This window comes from Mus caroli, chromosome 3 (assembly GCF_900094665.2).
Source record: "Mus caroli chromosome 3, CAROLI_EIJ_v1.1, whole genome shotgun sequence".
Taxonomy (NCBI): domain Eukaryota; kingdom Metazoa; phylum Chordata; class Mammalia; order Rodentia; family Muridae; genus Mus; species Mus caroli.
This window is the reverse complement of record NC_034572.1, coordinates 90911269-90933815: the sequence shown is the minus strand read 5'-3', so window position 1 is coordinate 90933815 and position 22547 is coordinate 90911269. Positions and strand designations below refer to the sequence as shown.

General features: G+C 45.8%; 2 protein-coding genes across 5 annotated transcripts in view; one reads left to right on the top strand and one right to left on the bottom strand.

The window, feature by feature from the left end:
• The window catches only part of LOC110291289 (Golgi pH regulator), a 34876-nt gene extending 15906 nt beyond the window's left edge, over positions 1-18970 (top strand). For both annotated transcript variants that reach the window (XM_021158347.2, XM_029474972.1), the window contains 7 exons: positions 6988-7097; positions 8940-9028; positions 9486-9578; positions 13934-14029; positions 16173-16262; positions 17150-17215; positions 18098-18970. In XM_021158347.2, coding sequence (XP_021014006.1) covers positions 6988-7097; positions 8940-9028; positions 9486-9578; positions 13934-14029; positions 16173-16262; positions 17150-17215; positions 18098-18304 — 751 coding nt within the window. In that variant the 3' untranslated portion in view covers positions 18305-18970. The remainder of the gene's footprint in view (positions 1-6987; positions 7098-8939; positions 9029-9485; positions 9579-13933; positions 14030-16172; positions 16263-17149; positions 17216-18097) is intronic.
• The window catches only part of Pdzk1 (PDZ domain containing 1), a 34190-nt gene continuing 30422 nt past the window's right edge, over positions 18780-22547 (bottom strand). For 2 of the 3 annotated variants that reach the window (XM_021158344.2, XM_021158346.2), the window contains exons 7-9: positions 21169-21393; positions 20480-20770; positions 18781-19602 (exon numbers count right to left, since the gene is read on the bottom strand). In XM_021158344.2, the coding sequence (XP_021014003.1) occupies positions 19549-19602; positions 20480-20770; positions 21169-21393 (570 nt within the window). In that variant the 3' untranslated portion in view covers positions 18781-19548. Of the gene's footprint in view, positions 19603-20479; positions 20771-21168; positions 21394-22547 lie in introns of all 3 variants that reach the window. The other variant, XM_021158343.2, reaches the window with a different exon arrangement.

Here is a 22547-nt window from a genome sequence, read left to right as displayed (position 1 = left end):
CCTAAAAATCCTTTAAGTCTTCTAGACGGTGTTTTCCTCTCTACCCAGATAGACAGGGCAGTGACAGAGCAGAGAGAGGATTCCATCCAAGTTCAGCTTGGTGATCCTGACTTTAGTGAGATTACTCATAGGCTCATGTGAGTGACCCGGGCAGTTACATCACTGAAAGCACACAGTGTGGGTGACACCTCTTGCAGGCTCTAGTCCTGGAACCCCAACCCTGCAGCTTTGAGGCAGCTCTGTACTGAAGAACATCTGTGGAGATGAATGCTCTCTCTCTCCCTCCCTCCCCCCTCTCCCTTCCTCTCTCCTTCCTCCAACAGTTGCTCAGCAGTTCTGTAAACTGTATATAGGAGGGACTTCTTTGAGTCTTAAATCTCCTGAATTTCTTAAACTCCTTGAGACTCTTCTACAATGAAATGTTTCAGGCAAAAAAAAAAAAAAAAAAAAAAAAAAAAAAAAAAGCGCAACGTAAAAGTCATCCAAAGGTATCTTTAATCCATATTTTCAAAGTGGCATTTTGATAGAAATCTGTGCCAAATTATTTGTATTAGAATCTTTTGTCTCACCCTACAATGCATCCTTGAACCAGGCACTGTGTCTTTGAGCCTTTGTTTCCTTATGTGTAAAAAATGAAATAAGCCACGTGGCTTGGCACATGGCTGTAAGCTTGTACTTGTGAGGCACGGGCAGGGGGATCAGGAGTTCAGAGCCTGCCTAGGGTACATGGTACATGTTTGTGACCTGGCTACATGGAAGGAGCCTGTCACATGACAAAAGGGAACTGTTAATGCATTGAGACCCATGCAGCGCTAAGAACAGCGAGTCATACCTATCAAAGACAAGTACTGACATTATCAATAATCTGTGATAATCACTTGGTTTCCATAAACCCATTTGTCTTTAACTTTATGAAATAGTCTCTGCTCAGTATTACAGCACATGTTCATGAAGCTTATTGTCTGCTGTCTTCATCAAAGTTATTATCCACATATGAATGGTAATAGTTTTGACTTGAGTGGTTTCCCATTTCATATTTTCTCCTCCAACACGCTTGTATAGTTTGCTCCATAGTCAAGTCAGAGCAGCCTTAATGGAAGAGGCATCATAGACACAGAATAACAATGAAGGCTCCAAGTTACTGAGCAGTATTTGTCTCAGTTTGTACTAAGTGTGAAAGGTGGGCATGTGGCTGTACAGTTATTTTGCTTGCAAGTATGTTACTTATATTCTGTACTTTTATAGAAATGTAAGGTTTTTAAAAAATGAAAAGACTGGGGGCTGGAGAGATGGCTCAGTGGCTAAGAGCACTGACTGCTCTTCCAGAGGTCCTAAGTTCAATTCCCAGCAACCACATGGGGGCTCACAACCATCTGTAATGAGATCTGATGCCCTCTTCTGTTGTGTCTGAAGACAGCTACAGTGTGCTCACATACAAACATTAAATAAATAAATATTTTTTAAAAAATATTCAATAGTGATACACACACACACACACACACACACACACGTACATGTACACATACGTGTGTGTGTGTGTGTGTGTGTGTGAGAGAGAGAGAGAGAGAGAGAGAGAGAGAGAATTATATTATTTTTGTCCCCAAGGTTGTTCTTGCTTTTGTGATATTTCTTCTATAAATGAAAAGACACAGCTGACATTTAAGGTAGAATCAGACCTGAGGCTTTGTAGATGGACCCTCTTGCCTATCTAATACTAGCTATGGTTAAGAATTGGCTCTGACTCAGGCACGTCACCCACCAGTTCTTGTCTGTCAGGATCAAGGGTGGTTTGGGTCCCTCTGCGAGTCACTTGACTAGCTAGGCTCTCAGAAGAATTGGTCTCCCAGGTGGACTTGATCAGCACAGCCTCTTCTAGTGGAGCTAACAGGACATACAAACAGCTCACACACGGAACCCTCCCAGTTAGCACAGGATAGAATAACCTTTTGGCAAATGTCCATAGCTGGGAGGAATGATGACCAGAACCCATTTTAGATTTCAGCACAGTGGCCTGCAAGAACAGTATCTATTGTGGACAGAATGGGCAGGATGGTGAATATACATGGAACCTGGGAGGAAAAGTCTTAACCTCTACCCCCAGTCAGGTGCAGTTAAGCTGTCCTTTAAACTGATCCAGATGGGGACAAAATGCATTCTGAGTGAAATTTAAGAACCAGCCCTCGAGCTTCCAATCAGCCATGGAGGAAAATTGTGGGACTGTCAGTGAGAGTTGAGCAAATGCTTCTGCAGAGGATCTTAAAGATGAGCATTTGGAGTCACTGGGAAATGAGCAGAAGCAAGTAAAAAAGAAATATGAAGTAACTGCTAGAAGTTTCTGGATTGTCATAAGTTGTTCCATGTCGTTCAGATTAGCAGAATTCCTGGGAATCAAGCGTGAGGTGTTGAAATCCCAGGATGCTAGAGGGCCAAGATCCACAATTTAAGTGTCAGTTCCGAGCAGATCTCACCTCACCACACAGCAGAAGGTACACACAGCAGCACCAAAGAGCCAAGATGCTGATTAGGGCTGATTGGCACCTGCTTCCTGGGTTTCCAGGGTTTCTCTGCCTTTGAGTGACTGCCCCAGGCTGTGCATGCTGGCCACACACTCGTGACAGAAAGGGATAGCCTTCTGAAAGGAGCTGTCAGAAGGTAGAACTCAGGAGTGGTGCAGGGATCAGAAGTTTAGGAGAGCTCCCATAAGGAGAGTAACGCCAGCGAGTGAGTCCTGAAGTGTGGCTACAGAATCAGGTGATGATGTCCTTAGTTAAGCACTGATTTCACAGAGGCTCTAGGAGGCCTTAGAGCAGCCAGCTAAAGGAGCTCAGAGGTGGACCTGTGCAGAGGTGGCTGCTGCAGGTGAGCTGGGTATCTTGCAGGTAGACTGTACAGTACTCTGAGGAAGAGATTTTCACAGTCACACATACCTGTCCACCCAAACCCTAACTTGGCTGTGAAGAAATGAAGTTGAGCATTTCAGCATACAAATCAGGCAATAGAAAGTAACTCCAACCACCAGATGGTGGCGATACACACCTATAATCCCAGCCCTTAGGAGGCAGGGGCAGGTATCTGATCTCTGAGTTCAAGGTCAGCCTGTTCTACAAAGTGAGTTTCTAGGACAGTCAAGGCTACATAGAGAAGCCATGTCTCAGAAAACTAAAAAAGAAAAAAAGAAAGAAACTAACTCCAAATGGGTCCAGATGACAAAACTTTAGCCAGTGCAGCACTGGAGAGAGTGGACCCTGTACCTCACCTGGGCAGCACAGTAGTGCTGACACTGGTAGTAGTGGGGTCAGGGAGGGGGGGGTGAGCTGTTCCCAAGGGCATGAGAGGAGGAGAGTTGGCCCTGCCCCTTGCCATCTGTGGCACTGGGTGAGCTAGCCGGAACAGTGCTGAAGATCTTGCCCTGGTGGACTGGGTGCAGGCTGACTAGCTCAGCTACCATCCAGGCCCAGATCCAGGGCTCTCAGCTGGTCCACTCCAACCTCTGCCCCATCTATGAACTGCTGGAGCATATGAAGGGCCAGTCCTGCAGATCCAAAGCTGCAGAATCTCAATGACACAGGGCAGCAATAGGATATCTCAGAAGAGCCCTGGTGAAGATCCAGTATTGATAGTAGAGCAGTTGCAAGAGGCCTCTAACCAGACCAGTGACTCATTACAGTGAATATTTGCAAGTAAAGAAGTATGGACAAAAGGGTGGACTGTGGGACACACTGGGACACACCACCGCTCCCACAATGAGATTTTTTTTTTTCCTTTTGGGAGGGAGGTTGCAAGTTCAGAGGGCAGGTACAGAGAGCTGGGGAGATGAGTAGGATTGGGGTACATGATATGAAATTCACAAAGGATAAAAAGTTAAATAAAAAAGAGCAAAAGGAAAAAAATAAACTTTAGCCAGATTAGGTTCCTCCTGAGACAATGCGGGGAACCCCAAGGCCAGACTATAGTTATGTCCTTTACCTTGACAATGCTGGTTTGAGTAGATCCATGCATATTTCTTCAAAGACATAGTCTATCCAGGGCCATTGCTCTCAGTGCTGTGAATTCCTGGGTAGTTTTCATCCAGGTTTCTGGCTCTTCAGCTGATGTCCCAGGCAATAGAAAGGGTTCACATGGAACTAGCTCTGAGAAGCCTTGTCGAGACCAGCCCTGTCCTGAGAAGATTCAAACCTCAGATGGCTCCATCCTGGCCTTGAGGGTGGCTGGAAAAATAGCATCTCTAACTGAAACCTCCTCAGAGCTGCTCAGCCTACTCACCCCTCCACAGACTTTTACACAGTGTTTGCCATCTAGTGTATCCTCCAATGTTTGTGAAGTACCAGCCAGGTCTCTGCCCCAGGCTGGGTACCAGTTCTGTGTTCTCTAGAACTGGCCTTCTACGAGGCCAGGCAAACTTTTAAAAGTTCAGTGGAAATGGGTATTTTACTAAATGATCCTGAAATGGCAAATTCATAGACTTTTCCCTCCTCCAAAAATAATAATAAAAAAAACAGTTATAAGTATCATGTAGAAAGATGAATTCAAAACAGACCTTGAACTTAGATATAAAAGGTAAAACTACAGAACTTTTAGGGAAAGAATCTTTGAGATCTAGAGCTAGGCAAAAAATAGAATCCCCAAAATACAGTTCAGACAACAAAATATGAATACACTGGACTTCATCAAAATTAAGACTTGTTTGCAGAGGAGTGTGTGAAGAATGAGGAAAGACAAGCTGTAGACAAGGAGGGAGTGTTTGAGAAGAGATTGCTAAATAGACCTGGAAAAGGGAAAAACTTCCAAAACTCACATGAAAACAACAGTACAATTAGAATGCATGGGGAGGGGAGGAATTGGAAGGCATTGGGATTATGGAAACACATGGGTTCATACAGATGGAAATTGTATGTCAACAGTATCGACCACCATAAGGTTACTGTACAGTTAGGATGCCTCAAAACCAGTGACAGGCGAGGAAGGGATGCTGGAGACAGGGCTCAACAACTACAAGCACGTTTTGTGATTGGATAGGGCCTGTGCTTACTTCCTATCACTTATGTCAGACAGCATGTAACCCCTGTACTTCAGCTCCAAGGAATCTGACACCCTCTTCTGGACCCCACAGACACCTACGTGCACACACACACACACACACACACACACACACACAGCCTTTTAATGAGTGCTGGTTGGTAAAGATGCAGATGTATGATGGTAGAATAACTAGAATACAATCTAGCTCTCCTTAAAAACTAAATATGCCAGTATCCAACCAGAAATTATACTGGGTGTTTATGCAGCAAAATACAATTTTTATATTCATAGGAAATTGGTTCCAGAACTGTTTTTATCAGCTTTATTCTTAGAAGCCCCAAACTAATGATAGTTCCAGAACTCAGGAGCTCTGCCTGCCTCTACCTCCCAAGTGCTGGGATTAAAGGCGTGTGCCACCATCACCCAGCTGTAATAGGAATTTTTAAATGACACCCAGCCCACAGCACATAGCTCTTTTCTTGTTACAAGATGATTTTAGGAAGAAGCAATGGGGAAATTGGAGGTGAAAGTGGCCCCTGCACTTGTGTGCTTGAGTGTGTTGTAAACTCGCATCGCAGAAAGTTAGCTGCTGCTCATCTTTTCTACTTAAGCGCGTGTCTATTTTTGTCTGCAGCTTATTTGCCAAAAGCAAAACTGGCTTAAAATTAGGTGATTAAAATCAAAAGTGAAAGTAAATTGTCTAAAACCGGGGTAATTTGTGTGTGTCCAGCCAACTTTCACTCTGGTTACTCTGTTTGTGTATCTGCTGAGAGAGAGCAGGATACCTCTCACCTTCACATAGGCAGCCAGCGCCACACTGCAGCCTTCAGTGTTGACTAGGAGGATAGAAGTGGCTTCCATGCTCCCCTTGAGCTGCTTTGCTGGTAATCCCAGGTGTTGAGCCAAGAACTGCACAGCCCAGAACCCCCTCACATGCTCGTCCCACGTTCCAGTTAGAAACTGACTGAGTCGTGGCTCAGAGCCTTTCCTTGGTTCTTTTTTCACGACTTCCCAAAATGCTGAGTTGGAGGGACCATGTCAGGGAAGGCAGCACAAGCTTGGGGCTGTTTGATTTGTACCTTATCCAGGCAGCGCTCACTGAAGAGGGAACTGTTTCCGTCACCAAAATGAACATGCCTAACACTCTTTGTTACGAGTGACCTTTCAACTGATGCTTTAAGAATTTAGACCACAGAAATGCCATCTGGCCCTTGTCACCTGGTACCATTTGTTGCAGACATGATGCCACTGCTGCTGCTTCCTCATCCCCATTTTTGTCTCTTGTCACCCAAAAATGTCCACCATGAATTTCTCTGTAGCTTGCTCTCCTGTCTGTGCTAGATTTGTCCTGGTTGGTTTTAGGCCCACTGCACTCTTGAAGTAATCATGTGTGTCTTCTACGCACACAAGGACCTAGCGCTTAATACTCTGGGCAGACTAGAACTTGCCAGCAGCTGTCACTATGCCCCTGAGTGCTCCACAGATAGGGGGAGCACCCACAGATGCACCCTGTCCAGCAGTGGCTCCGTGACAGTCATGACAAGAGGTAGACTGCAGTGAGTTAAGGTTCCATCTGTGTGAAATTCCTGTTTCCTTTCTGTGGTATGCTTTTCCTTGTGTCCCTCTTCTGTGCCTGGTTCTTTATAAAATTGTTAGCCACTTTGTTTGTTCTCTAAATAATATTAGCATATGGCAAGGATGGGTGACAGTGTTATTTCCTTATTCTTTACAACCACCCAGAGTGAGAAAGTAAACTGTGGGTCTCTTAGCTTCCAGGTGGCAGAGCCAGACCTCAGATGTATTGCCTGCTCTATATTCTGTTCCCCTGGGCCAGGCCACATAACCTCTGGAAATGTTGTCTTCTGTGTAACTTCTGAACCAGTGGAGACACAGCTGTGACTCGGGACGGTGGGAGATGAGGCTGCAAGTCCCAGTTCTTTGCTCAGGCTTCTGTGTTCTGTATTGCAGAATGGCCGTGGCACGGAGAACCATGTTCCAGAGGGGGGATGTGCAGAACAAGCCGTCGGGACTCTGGGGCATGCTGAAGAGCGTTACTGCCTCAGCCCCGGGAAGTGAAAGTATCCTTTATCTTCTTGACTCTTCTCCTCCACTCTGCACCAGGGGCTGAGTCAGTCCCTCTAGGGTGCCTGGCTGCATCAGGGCCAGCCAGCACTGGGCTAGGAGGTCCAGTGGGCTCATCATCTTCCCTACACTTGTACCTAACTGCAGAAGCGTTGTCTCTGAGCTGGAGCGAACCTATCAGATCATTCTTTCCATTTTCACAGATGAGAAAATAGACCCAGAGAGGTGAAGTCGCACGGTGGTTTGTGGCAAGTGTAGGAACAGAACTATGGCCTCAGCTTCATAACTTGTTCCGCTGTGCTGTTCTGTCACCCACAGATGCAAGACCACAAAGCACAGTGACTCCCTACAACAGTGTGGTGGCAAGGTTCCATTCCTAACCCAGTTAATGCCACACAGATTTCAAGCAGCTCCACACACACCCCCTTTAAAAGAAAAAAAAAAAAAACAGGGCAACCTGGTTACTGGATTGTTCCTCGCCCTGCTGGTTTGGAGGCTGACTAGTTCCACATAGAGAAAACCAAGCCTGTGTGTTTCACCCTCTTCTCCCATCCCCTCCCACAGGCTGTCAGGGCTGAGATGTTCTTCTGTCTCTGTCACCAGTTAAGTCAGTTGGAGAAGGATGCAGGCTATTGTGATGGATCCTGACACCATTCTGAAGTGGCTGTAGAGAAGAATCAGACAGAGAGAGCCAGGTGGCTGGCAGAGAAAGGAAAAGGAGTCATAGGGGTTGGAGAGCCCCCTCAGAGGCTAGGAGAGGGGACTGCTCTTGCACATGTATCAGGTGACCATAGGTACCCTAGTCCTAGGGAGCTCTGCCTTCTGAGGGCTCCCACACTCGTCTGCATATGCGCCCCACACATACAGACAATTAACAGTAAATTCAACCCTCTCTTTAGAGAAAACAAGTACCCTGCAGCACGGGTTCTGTCTCCTGTTTCCAGGAAGAGTCTAAGTGACAGGACTGGGAGCTTAACCTCTCAAGAGCAGCTCGCTCCTTCTCAAGGGAGACAGCCCCGTCCGTGCTGCTGCTGAGTGCCTTAGGCCTGGCTGGTAGCCACTGTTGAGGGGAGGACCTGAAGGGCACTTGTTGATTTCACAAAGGGAAGAAGATTTGAATTACTGGGACTATCTATCTTACTATCTTTATTACTTTAAAATTCATAAAACCCAAGTGTAGGTTGGTATCAACAAAGTGTCGAGTTTTTAGCTCTCTGAGCTCCTGCTTTAATGAGGGAATAGTGACACTTCTGACTGAGGTATGGGAACTAGGCTAGCATCTGGCAGTGGAAAAGACAGGGCCTCATGTAGGCAGACAGCACTATGCACGCCTATTAGATGTAGGATGAGATGACATGGAGCAAGTTGTTTAACATTCTGAGCCTCTTTCCTTGTCTGAGAAATGGGTTACAGCTGTCTCATGGGATTGTGGGAGCATAAAATAAGATAGAAAGAAGGCAGTGCCTAAAGCCCAGCCCGGTGAGGCTCTGACCACAGTGCTGGGTGTGCTGTTTCCTTCAGTCAGGTAGCATGAAACTGCTGAATTGCGGGTCATGGTGTATACACCATTTGAGGACTGAATTTGATATTAAAAAAAAAAAAAAAAAAACAAACCAGAACACTAGCCGTGAGATCATATGTCTGAGCAGCAGCTGACAGATGCATGTGGGGTGCCCCTTCAGCCTGGGAACACTGCCCTGAAGCAGTGCTGAGGTGGGAATAAAAGATGCAGGCAATGCCCGGCTTCTTCCCTACAAAACTGAGCAAATCCAACCTTTCTTCCCGCTGCTTGCTGACATTTTTCTGTGATTTAAGCCTTGATGCCCACTTTTTGCCAGATCTGACTCTTATCCAACAGGAAGTAGATGCTTTGGAAGAACTGAGCAGGCAGCTTTTTCTGGAAACAGCTGATCTGTATGCTACAAAGGTACAGAGTGAGGAGACAGCTCTGGTTTACCAACACGGTTGAAGAGAGAATGAGACCTCGTGGGCTGGCAGTCCTCTGCGAGCAGGCAGTGCCTCTGTGTAAGCCAAGTGGCCTTAGAGAAGAGGCTTGCTGTTTGTGAAGTCACTCCTGAGTGTAAATGCCAACCACACCTAGGCTGCAGTATGGTTAAGTGCAGGCTACCCTAACCTTTTCCGAGTTGTCTAACCTCGGACACTCAGTCTCCCATCTGGAAGGTGAAGGTTCTACAACATATTTCATAAGGGTACTGGGGCACTCTGACTGAAAGTCAGCACTCCATGCAGGTTGGGACCTTAGTAGCCTCTCTTAATGTTGTTATCATGTATGCTGTATTGACTCAGCCACAGGCATGGGAATGCTTTTATAGAAAATGTCTACCTTTTACTAAAAACCATGTTTTGTGTTTGGTTTTCTTTAGGAAAGAATTGAATACTCGAAAACATTCAAGGGAAAGTATTTTAATTTCCTGGGTTATTTTTTCTCTATTTACTGTGTCTGGAAAATTTTTATGGTACGTATGTTATAGAATTTTTGTGTATTATTATCATTTTATTGGTCATATTAGCATTTACTATATATTTCTATTATTGTTGTTTGTTAGTGTCTATTAGTAGTAATAGCGTTCTGTGAGGGCGCAGGTTCACGTGAGGCCAGAGGACAACTCTGGGGAGTCAGTTGTCCCCTCCACTGTGTTGGGCAAAGTCCGTCCTACACGCTGAGTACTGCAGGGTTGGCTGCCCACACGCCTCAGGCGGGTCTCTGAACCTACCACCTATCTAGGCAGAGGAATGCAGGAACTGCAGAGTCAGGCTATTGTATCCAGCGTTGGGTGGGGTCAGATTCTGGGGATGAGACTTGGATCCTGCAGCTCACAGGTGGCTGCCACTTTCCCCCATTAAACTATCTTCCCAGCAACCGTGTTTTTAATGTCCAGAGTTGGGTGACTTTTTCTGGGAGTGGCAGCCATTTAGAGGGGCTTGACTGATACATTGGGCCCAGTTCCACATTGGGCTGAGTCAGCAGAGAACATGAGCCATCACACAAGCATCTTATCTTTTCCCCTATGCTTTGGAGGACTTAGGGAGGGGTATGCATAAGTTTCTTGTTGTTCACTGTTTTCATCGTTGCTGTGAGCACCTGACTATTTCACCTCAACTCCAACTTGCAACTCAGAATAGAAGCATATTTTTGATGATGTGCACACTAAAACTTAACTCCAAAATAAGTTCTAAAATGTACTTGTGTGCACGATACTTGTTTCTGCTCTAGCCTCTCTGGTTCTCCCCCAGTGATTTATTCCTCATGTATTTTAAGTGCATTTATTTCTCTGGTTCTGACTCAACTATGGGTGTCCATGGCCCTGTGGTTGTGGGAAAGGCCAATTTGATGTTCTAGTTGGGTGAGTTTCCTGCTGGGGCTGTTTGCACAAAGAACAGCTTTGTCAGCTCCTTAGCTAATTTTGATAAGTGTCGATGGGGGCTTTGAATCAATGGGGCTGACATCAGTAGCACTCATGACATTTTAAATAGGATTCCTTCCTTGAGAGGGGATGAAGGAAGGTGCTGCACTCCCATCTTTCCTAGGCTGCAGCCTCTCAGTAGCGGGTCCCCTGTTAACAGCTGCAGTTGACATGCAGTAATCTGCATGTATTTTAAGTACATTTTGGTAAGTTTTGACACTGCACACCTATGCCACAGCTGTTACCCAGTTCAGATAGAGAAAACCCATCATGGCCAAGTTTCTGCGTGCCCCTTAGAACGCCTCCCTCGAATCCTGAGGTGGCAGCTGGTCTCTTTCCTGTCGCTGTATCTTAGTTCATTACAGCCCAGCTATCATACACCTTGAGGTCACTTCAGACTAATGTTACGGTTTGACCAGCTCTGAAGAGAACAGTTTAACAACCAATCATCACGTTCTCTCCCATGCCCCTGACCCAGAGAGCAATGCGTGCTTGTATGTGTGCTGTAATAATAGCTTGTTGAAAGCAACAAATAGGTTGGAAAGCAGCCTTATAAAATGAATACAGATACTGCCCAGTCACATCCCTGTGTCTGGGTCAGTTGGGGTTGCTACAGTCAGTAAAGTGCAGTCCCTTATAAAACTCTGTCCAAGGTTCCTGTATCATATCCCCTTGCGATGCTTTCCGTGCTAGTTGACAGATGGAGAACAAAGCCCCAGAAAAGCCAGCAGACAGGCAGGCACAGATTCAGACTCACAGACAGATTACAGGCAGGCCAGAAGCCAGAAGCTACAGAGAGGTGGAAGAAGTGGAGAGTTCAAGCTCCAGCTTTCTCTGGGTTTCTTACTGATGCCTCTGCACAGTGCAGAGGACTTTCGTGACTCTGTTCCCTTGTATTGACAGAGTCTCTTGTTTCTGCTGATGAACATACCCAGGCTTGCTGGCCTATGCGCTTTCAAGCGATTCTCCCTCGGGCTCCCATCTTGCAGTAGGAGTGTTGGGATTATGGTTATATCCACCAGATACCACTGTATCCAGCTTTTCATGGTTCTAGGGTTTGAATTCAGGTGGTCAGGCTTGTACAGCTATGTGGTTTTACAGCTGAGCCATCTCGCTGGCATTGTCTTTTGTCATAGCTCTCTTAATGGCTGTGAGGCAGTCACTCTTATTCCTGATATTGGTAACTTGTAGCTTTTCTCCTCCTCCTCCTCTTTCTTCTTCTTCTTCTTCCTTCTCTCTCTCTCTCTCTCTCTCTCTCTCTCTCTCTCTCTCCTTCCCTTTCTCCCTCCCTTACTCTTTCTTTCTTTTCTTCATAGAGTTTTATTGATTTTTATTGAACTTTTTAGAGAACTGGTTGGAAGCGTGATAACTTTTCCTGCTTCCTGTTTCACCAGTTTGTGTGCAGCCCTTCATTCCTCCCTCATACTTGTTTTGAATCAGCTCTTACAGTGAAGACTAAGGTGTTTGATCGGAAACTTTGCCAAGAAAGCTGTTCTTTGCTGTAGATGTCTTAGGTGCCATTTTAACAGCATGTCACTCTGATGTATATGTCAGTCCCAAATGGTTTCCTATTTATCTCTTGATTTGTTGTCTCAGTGTACCTAGAAGTATGCTCCGTCCACTTTGAAGCTTTGTTCTTTATGTTCTTTATCTTTTGACCTACACTTTTTGGATTTTGTTTGTTTTGAGACAGGGTTTCACTGTATAGCCTTGGCTAACCAGGAACTCACTGTGTAGACCAGGCTGGCCTTGAACTCACAGAGACTCACCTGTCTCTGGCTTCCAAGTGCTGGGATTGCAGACGTGCCACCACGCTCAGCTCCCATGCTTTTTGTCACTTTTGATTGGCACATACTTGCAGACTATGTGAGGTGTAGTGTGATGCTCTGAGTAATGATCAGTTCCAGGCGAGGTGCTATCCCCCTCTGTGCCATCCCCCTCCGCACTGTCCCCTCAGTGGCAGTTCTTCCATCTTGAGTCCTCTCTTTGAGACATTCTGAGATGTATAATGCATTACTTTTTAATGTTGTTACTTTTTAGTTAATGTATGAAATAATGGGTTTCACTGTAACAGTCTGAAGCTTTTAATGAGCTATAGAACATTTAGAATCTATACATCCTTTGTGTTTATAAAATTCTAACTCCACACTGGCAGTGTTTCTGCTGTGACTACTTATTGATCAACAGAGACACTTCACCTTTGTGGATTAATGCTGCTGGTGTAATAGATCCTATTCCATCCTTTTACTTGTAACCTATTGATATCTTCATAGTTAAAGTGAGTTTCTTGTAGACAACATATACAGCGGTCAGGTTTTGATTTTTTTTTTTCTATTTGTTTGACAGTCTGCCATTTCACAGGCAAACCCAGGACCGCTTTGCCTGTGTGAATAAGGTTTTGTGGGCACAGAGCCAAGCCTGTCCCTTCATTGCCACGGCTACTGTCACATGATAGATGCTGAGTTTGCTGACCCGTGATTTAGACTCTACATTTAGTGTTGCTGTTGATGGCCAGATTTAAAGCTCCCATGTGGCTGTTGGCTTGGCATTTGTCAACCCTCTTCTTGCCCTCCTAGTTTTTAAGCTGCCTCCACTGGGATGAATGGGGTGTCTTTCATCCCAAGTGATCTCATTTGTTAGCTTGACAGCCGTACTGCTCTGACTTTGCTTAGAGCAGTCACAGAACTAGCACAGGAAATGACCTTGGCATTTGTTGGCTCTTGTTTTTAAATATTTTATTTTATGTGCATTGGTGTGAGGGGGTCAGGACCCCTGGAGCTGAAGTTACAGATAGATGTGAGCTACCATGTGGATGCTGGGAATTGAACCTGGGTCCTTTAGGAAGAACAACCAGTGCTCTTAACCATTGAGCCGTCTCTGCAGCCCCATTGTTGGCTCTTACTCTAACTTCATTTACCAGAATGTAGACCTTCTGACCTCTGAACCATAAGTGCATGTGCTTTATGGCCCTCGACTCTTTATAGAAAATGAATAGGAGATATAGACGCATTCGCCTTTGTGAGTAAACAAAATAGATTTCCCATTCATGGTTTAGATTGGAAGTAAATTTAATTGTATTTTGGGAAACATCATCGTGTAAGATATGTTCATTAATTCATGTGGAATCATGTTGTTTTTTTTTAATTAAATTTTTAATTGTTTATTTTGTGTGTGTGTTTATTGTGTGTGTGTGTTTAGTATGTGTTCAGGCACATGTGACACAGGGCATGTGTAACAGTTAGAGGACAGTTTATAGGGGCTATTTCTTTCCTTTCACCATGTGGGTCCCAGGGATTGGATTCAGGTTGCCAGGCTTGGTGGCCAGTGCCTTTGCTCCCTGAGACATCAGGGCGGTGTCACTCTTGGAGTCGGGAATGGAAGGTGTTAATGTAAGTTCTGTCTTACAGGCTACCATCAATATTGTTCTTGATCGAGTTGGGAAAACTGACCCTGTCACCAGAGGCATCGAGATCACTGTGAATTACCTGGGAATCCAGTTTGACGTAAGAGCCATGCTAGATCCTGGTTTAAGTTGTCTTCTGCTCCATCCCGCCGTAGCCTGACGCTCTGGCTTTAACTCCTGAACACTAGGGCCGTTTGTCCTCTGCAAGTGTTGACAGCTCACACAGCACATTTGTAAACAACCAAGTATAGCTTTCTTATTGTAAAACTGTAAGCCGAGACTGGTTCTGACCTTCATGGGTACTTCCTGCAGCTACAGGTCCCCTTGGCCTGCCCACAGCCCGCTACCACTCGGCCAGTTTCTCCTGCCAAGTACCCAGCTCTTTCTCTATGATATTCAACAAGCTCTGCAAACTCACATCTCACCTTTGATCTCCTGGTAGAAAATTAACAACTAATTAGTGTTCTGAAGTAGAACGGAAATGATAAAGAAACGATCTTTATCAGTCAAGTAAGGTGGACCTTGACCAAAGTTGATTTGTTAGCTATGTATAAAATAGAGTCTGTTTGTTTTTTTAAGAACACTTCTTCCTATTTCATAAATACAGCTGATCTCAAGGTCAGGGTCTGTATTCAGAGTACATTGTATTTCCAGATGACATCATTCAGGCTGATGAACTGTTAATAGTAGGACTGGTGTCACATTTCTTTGTCCTGGTGTGGACTGTTTAGCTTACTCTGAGCTGAGCTGAGGGGTGTGTACTGCCCTTGGACCCCATCTCAGCATAGCGTGTCCTCCATCTGAAAGGCAGCAAACTGGGCTGCAGCCCTGAAGACACACCACCAAGGATGCTTTAGCCCTTTGAGGATGGCCTCAGATTCACAGGCCTCGGGGTGGAGGCAAGGACACGGCTGTGGGTAGCTTCTCTCCACCTAATCTTTTAATAAGGATCTCTCACTGAAATTGACATTTCAGCAGCACCAGCCAACGTTCCCAGAATCTGCCTGTCCCTAGCTCCCGATGCTGGTGTTACAGGTGCGCGTGGCCATGCCCAGCCTTTATGTGAGCTTAGAGTGTCAGCTCAAGTCTTCTTGCTTTTACAGCAATCCCTCTCGCCCCAGCCCTTAAAGGACTCGTTTTTAATGCTAACTCAGCAACATATTCTTTCTGCGTGTGCCAGTGTGGCATCTGTTCCTTCAGGTCATCCTCACGTCCAGTGGTCCATGAACTTTATTATTGATGCCTGTGTGATTTTTCTCATTTAAATATCTCCGGACTTGCTGGGCTCACTGGGAGGGAGGCACTAGGGAGGCAGAGGCAGGTAATCTCAGATAATTTACCTCAGACAAATCTCAGGTAAAATTCAACGCCAGCCTGGTGTATATAGCAGACTAGGAAGGGCTACACAGTGAAATCCTGTCTCAAAAACAAATGCTTTCTTGTTTTTTTGGTTTTTCGAGACAGGATTTCTCTGTATAGCCCTGGCTGTCCTAGAATTCACTTTGTAAACCAGGCTGGCCTCGAACTCAGAAATCCACCTGCTTCTGCCTCCCGAGTGCTGGGATTAAAGGCTTGTGTCACCACACCTGGCTATAAATGTTTTCTTTACTGGGCTACACTTTTAGAGATGAGCACTCTGTCACTGCTCCTATGTATCTGGTCCACCCATGACACATCTACTTCTTCCATGGCCATTCTCAGAATAACGAGCTTTTTAGATGTTGATGCAGCCCTGGTCTCACATACCTGAGAACAGGCAAGCACAGGTTCCCAAAACTGCTTCTCCCTGTCAAGCAGTGCAGCAGAAGAGAACTCCACTGTGTGCCTCAAGTGAGAGTCCCAAGAATCCTTGTACAATCTTCCTGTGATTTCCTTGTTCCTGGAAGTGCTGTATAGTCAGCGATCCTTTCTCCATAGCACTGAGAGCAGTCAGGTGCTGCTCAGTTCTGTCCTCACCCCATCCTCTCACTTCTCCAGGAGGACGATGTCATCAGCTATGGGCTTCTGGTGATGAGTGTTTTCCGCCCACCTCTCTCCACTGGCTGTCTAACCCTTAAGACTTGATTGAGTCAGCTGACTAGGGGATCCAGTGCAGTCTTCCCATGGGTATCTATCACCTGTAGGTGTTTACTTCAGAAGCAGCCAGGAGGACTGATGGACTCTGTCTCGTAAGTCACCACAATTCACATCAGCTCCCACGCTGCCCAGAAGTGTAATAGCCTCTCCTTCTGTTCTCATGGCAGGTGAAGTTCTGGTCTCAGCACATCTCCTTCATTCTGGTTGGAATAATCATTGTCACATCCATCAGAGGACTGCTGATCACGCTTACCAAGGTATGTCGTGTCACCCAGTTTAAAGGCCCTTATTTAATTGCATGACTTCTGAGTTAGATCCTCAGCAACAGTCTGAACAACTCAGGCAACACACACACCAAAGAAAAAGACCTTTCTGTAAGTTGTGGGTAACGTATGACAATATCTACCAGCCACAGATCCATTCCAAAGGTAATGAAGGGTCCATTCTGTTCATTGATCTGTCGGATCATCTATAACCAAGCTTGTCACAGGGGATTCAGCAGATACATAGAAAAAAAATGAAGCCGGGCATAGTGGCGCACACCTTTAATCCCAACACTTGGGAGGCAGAGGCAGGCTGGTTTCTGAGTTCGAGGCCAGCCTGGTTTACAGAGTGAGTTCCAGGATAGCTAGGGCTACACAGAGAAACCCTGTCTCGAAAAACAAAAAAAAGAAAAAAATGACTGAGATGGACATTCAAGGTTCCAGTGATTGTAAACCACAGAGAGGAAGACAACGGAAGTGGAGGACAGAGCATGCAGCTTTCTTTGCAGCATAAACCAGGTCATGTGGTGATGAAAAGTGGGTCCTCCCTTGTGATCCAGACACTGAAAGAGTTAGGGAGGGAAGAACTCGGACCCCTTGACAGCTGCAGGTGCCTGGAGTGGTCCCAGATTGCTGGTCAGTGTTGTGGTGATGCCGGGGCGTTACAGATTCTGAAACTCAACAGCCAAGGTTCCCTTGTTGAGTCAGATGAAACCACCAACCATCTGGGGAAACTGGTTTGTGTTGTATTTGAAGGCCCTCTCTGTAGCCTTGCCTCCCGAGCCTGCTCTTTTTGTGCCACGAAAGAGGGTGGCTGCAGCACATTGTCATGAGCAGAGACTGCTGCACCACTGCACTCATCTCTCTCCCTTCCTCCACAGTTCTTTTATGCCATCTCCAGCAGCAAGTCCTCCAATGTCATCGTCCTGCTGTTAGCACAGATAATGGTAAGTTTATTGACTGGCCTTTATGCCTACAGTTGTAGAGTGCCCAAAATGTGATTTTGTTGGGGAGGGTTTTTGTGAAAACAAAGTCTACGTGGTCCTTATTGGCTTCAAATACTCTGTGTAAAGAAGTGTGGCCTTGAACTCCTGATCTGTCTCTCAAGTGCTGAGACTTCAAGCATGCATGCACCACTACATACAGCTTAGAAATGTTTGGGGTTTTGGTTTTTGTTTTCTTTGGAGGAAGAGAGGGGTTATGTGTTTATGTATATACATGTGAATCCAGTTGCCCATTGACTCCCAAAGAGTGTATCTGATTCCAATGAATGTTCTGGGAACCAAAGTTGGGTTATCTACAAAGACAGTACATGTACATGTAACTACTGAGCCAGTTCTCCAGCCCAGAAAAAAAAAATTTAAATGGTCTAAGTTGGGCCCAAACAATGGCTTATTCTGTGGCTGCTAAGGGTGGTAGCCTCCAGGCCTGATGACCTGAGTTCAGTACCCAGACCCACATGGTAGAGGAGTGAAACAACCCCCGGCAAATTAACCTCTGACTACATGCACACTGAAGAAGACGCACACCAACACACCTATGTGCACAAATAATTTAAGGAATGTTATGTGTATGGGTGTTTTGCCTACTTGTATGTATATAAACCATGTGTGTCCCTGATGCCATAGAGGCTGGAAGAGGGTGTTAGACCCCTGGGACTAGAGGTACAGGTGGTATGAGCCACCATGGGCTGCTAGGAATCAAGCCCATGATGAAAAACGTAGTCAGTCTTAACTACTGTGCTCTCTTTCTAGCCCCAATAAATAAGTTTGCACTGGCTTGCCCCTCAAAACAGAGTAACTTCTGAATGACTTGGCTCGACTTTGCAGGGTATGTACTTCGTGTCCTCTGTGCTGCTGATTCGAATGAGCATGCCCCCAGAGTACCGCACCATAATCACAGAAGTCCTTGGGGAGCTTCAGTTCAACTTCTATCACCGTTGGTTTGATGTCATCTTCCTGGTCAGTGCCCTCTCCAGCATATTGTTCCTCTATCTGGCTCATAAACAGGCACCAGAGAAGCATATGGCCCCCTGAACTCAGGCCCCCTGTCGACTTCAGGAAAGGAGACACAATGGGGAGACCAGAGCCTACAGCTCTTTAAACAGGCAGAGCTGTGAGGTCTGTTCTGCCTCAGGCACATGCCTACTTCCTCCTGAGATACTGGAGTCACAAGTAGCTTCGACTAAGGCACAAGAAGAAGAAAACCTGCAGCATTCAGCAGGGAGCCGCATGGATCCGAGGCTGTGCAGTGAGGAGGAGAGGGCCAGAGCATGAGGATACCCCAGAAATCCTGAGTACACGGCTTCCCTCAAAAATACTAGTAAAGTCACTTTGTAACACTTTGGCCTTGGGGTCACTTGTCCAGCACAGCTTGGTGTTATGCTACTGTGGTCTGACGTGAAATGCATCTCTCCTCCTCACCCAACTTTACCCCATAAAAATAACCAAAAGGTTGTTTCTTCTTTTCTGGGAAAGGGGTGATAGGCAACAGATAGATTTTACCAAATAGATTTTAGGTACACCAATCTTTATTTCCTTTTAAATTAGAGAAGAGTGAATGTTCCGTGCTAATCCAGCAGTGGCTGGCTCAGGTTGGCTTTCCCTCTGCCTCAGTGCTCTAACTCAGTGCCTCAGTTAACTGGAACAAGCCCTTTCCTGTTCTGAAACATAAGCTCTCCGACAATAAAAGGAAGGTGTTGAGATGTTTTTTTTTTAATACTCAAATGTAACATAAGAAAATGCTGAAGTATATTTCCTGGAAGCCTCCTTTTATTACTAGGCCACAGTGTGTATTTTGCCATGTTTTGGGCTTCTGGAAGCAAATGAGAAAGCATGAAATGTTTTTATCGAACAAAGACACTATTCAGATTCTATTAGCCAACAGGGAAGTTGCAAACAACTCAAAAGCACTTAGCAATGCTGCTTAGCCACAGTATTGCTACAAAAGCACACTTCTGTAACAGAGTCTGCTTGATTCTTTAATTAGCAGCGCTCACAGAGACAGTGAATCATCCCAGGTGCTCAAGCCTACAGAAGGAAGAGGTCTCATCATCAGAAGTGAAAAGTTGCACTTTGGAAGATACCACATAGAAAGAACCTGAACCTGGTCCCTCCTCTGGCTAAGTTGAGCTTAAATAAGCAACCTGCAGTAGCAGCCCTTACAACAACAGACAGTCTCGGGGGACAGATGGTCCAGAGGAGGTCTGACGGGGTCGGCAGGGCTCATTCCTCGGAGAGGCAGTGCCTGGGCCCTCAAGAGGAAGCCTCATTTGTTCTCTTCACATCTCCGTGTCTTCAGAGTTAGAAGAAGAGTGCGAGGCTGTGCTGAGAGTCTGTGCAAAGGAAAAAGACAAGGGTTTACTGCAGCAGGAAAGAGCAAGGCTGATCTAGAGCAGGCATGCCTTAAGTCAGAAAGAGCCATGCACTCTAGATGTAATCTGAATCTTCACTTGACTTGCTTCCAGATTACTATTTAACACAAACAAGTTTCTCGTTGTCTGTGTATATACCAACATACACATAGACAGTCAGTTTTCTATAAGACCAGATTAGTACTATAATTGGCATGACCTATCAGCAGAATTAAATACAGTGGAAAACCATAGTGACTTTTCATAGGAGGCCTGACTCCTATAAATCTCCTTCTGTGAACTTGGATGTCAGTTCACTTTTGAAACTCAAGTTTATCTACGAAGAGAAGATTGACCAGAAAAAAATTCTTCTGACAAAAATAATTGTAATTCCTGACACTTACTAAACATGGACTCTAAGACTCTCTCTGTTTTTACTTACTGTGAGCCAGGCACAGTTTAAACACTTCTGAAAACAACTGTACACATTGTCCATGTTTTATAAGTCGGAAAGCTGGAGCACAGAGCCAGGAACTGGTCCTGCATAATCAAGTCAGGTTCTTCAGTGGTCTCCATGATTCTGATAAACTGATTTCACTTACTAACTGCCAACTGCATGCTAAAAAAATAATGACATGCCACAAGCCTGGCACTCAGGAGGCTAAGACAAGAGGATTGCAAGTTCTAGACCAGCCTGGACTCCACAGTGAGGCCTTGTTTCTAAGAAGACAATAAATTTGTCCTCATAATACCTCCTTTGTCACAAAACCCTGGCAGGTTGGCCACCCTGTGTCACTGGGAAGCATAGGCATGAGGCACTGTCTGGGAACTACCCCAGGGAAGCAGGGCCACCACTCACTCGGTCTTTTGCTGGGTGGGCGTCATGCTCAGACTCCGCTGACGTCTCTCCTTTTTCATCAAGGCCAGCCACCAGGGGCTCGGCCATGGAGGAAACGATGGGGATTTTCTTAGCTTGGAAGTAGCTGTAGGCCATCTTTCCACAGACCAACAAAGTGACGTGCTTCCCGCTGCTCTTGATTCTCTCCACCACTCTGTCGTAGGGCTCCTCTTGCACATTCTCCCCGTTCACTTCGATGATGATGTCCTCATTCTCCAGCCCAGCCTTGTCAGCAGGGCCACCCTGCTGTACCTGTGAACAGAGGTTCTGAGTCGGTTCCAAGCATGGAAGAAGGCGTGCCGGGCAGCTTCCCTCCTGAAGAGCCTCAACACTTGTTAACTGCACTCCTTGATGGCCTATACACCCTGAACTCCACTGGGCTCAGCCACACTGGCAAAGCACCGTACTGAACATGTGCTGGGCTGAAGGCATCAGGCCCCCATCTTAGGATCCCAACTTGGAAGCTACAGGGTCTCATTGCCCTCCCCTACAGGGTACAGGCACTGTGCACATCCACAGCAGTGGGCAAGGAGCACTCAGAGGTGGACTTCCAAGTGTGACCACTGTTAGTGTCACGGTGACTTGTGGCTTGCACTGAAAATCCCATCCTAATTGGCTGTTTGCTGAGCTGCCGGAACTAGTCACCATACCTCTTTGACAAAGGAGCCAGGCTGACCCCGAATGGCATTCAGGTGAAAGCCGTAGCTGTCGTCCTCTTTAAGTAGCCTGCAGAGCTTGGGCTTGTGACCCTCCGAGTCCTCTGTGGGCTCTGAGCCTGTGGCCTCCAGAGGAGCAGGGATCGGAGCTGGGCCTTCCTTGACAGAACCATTAGGCAGTTCTTGACTTTGGCAGTAAAGAAGTGGAGAGAAACGAGCCTTTGGAAAATAAAGGGAAAAAAATATGCATCTGAGCGATTACTGAATGTCATGGCTTAATACACAGGGTGTCTCACATGTATGCTCCTCCTCAAACAGGAGGAGGAGGAGCGTCTAAAGTTTCTTTACTACTGCCAGAGAAGGTAGAAACATACACAAACACATACCTGTGCATAACATAGAAACAGTGTACAGTTCTGCACCAGACCCCAGAGCTATCTCACAGTGTTACAAGCTTTTCCCCACAAAAGCAGGCAGATCACGGAGCACTGTCTACACTCCCCTTTGGTAGACATCTTTGAGGGACTACACCAAGACGCTGTTCTCCCTGCCCTTCAGTACTAAAGGACAAAACATTTTTGTGATAAGTTTTGTGAGGACCAGCTTCACACGCTGATAATGGGAGAGGTGCCCATACGGTGGCACAAGCGAATCCCATCCCCCAGCTGCCGTCTCCCAGGGCTGCTGTTTAATGATCTCGGCACCTCTCATGCCGGGCTTCCCCCGTCTGTAAGTATGCTTCGTCCTCTCCCTTTCACAACCAAGGCCGTGTAGGAAGCAATGGTGGCCGTGACACAGAGATAGAACGCCAAGCTTAACTCGTTTGTTTTTTATTATATATATAATATATATTTTATATATATAATATATATAGTATTTATATATATTATGTTATATATTATTTATATATAAATAATATTGTATATATTATATATAATATATATATAGTATTTTTATTAGATATTTTCTTTATATATATTTCAAATGTTATCCCAAAAGTTCCCTATACCCTCCCCCGCCCTGCTCCCCTACCCACCCACTCCTGCTTCTTGGCCCTGGCATACCCCTGTACTGGGATATATAAAGTTTGCAATACCAAGGGGACTCCCTTCCCAGTGATGGCCGACTAGGCCATCTTCTGCTACATATGCAGCTAGAGATTTGAGCTCTGAGGGTACTGGTTAGTTCATATTGTTGTTCCACCTATAGGGTTGCAGACCCCTTCACCTCCTTGGGTACTTTCTCTAGCTTCTCCATTGGGGGCCCTGTGTTCCATCTTATAGATGACTGTGAGCATCCACTTCTGTATTTGCCAGGCACTGGCATAGCCTCAAACGAGACAGCTATAATAGGGTCCCTTCAGCAAAATCTTT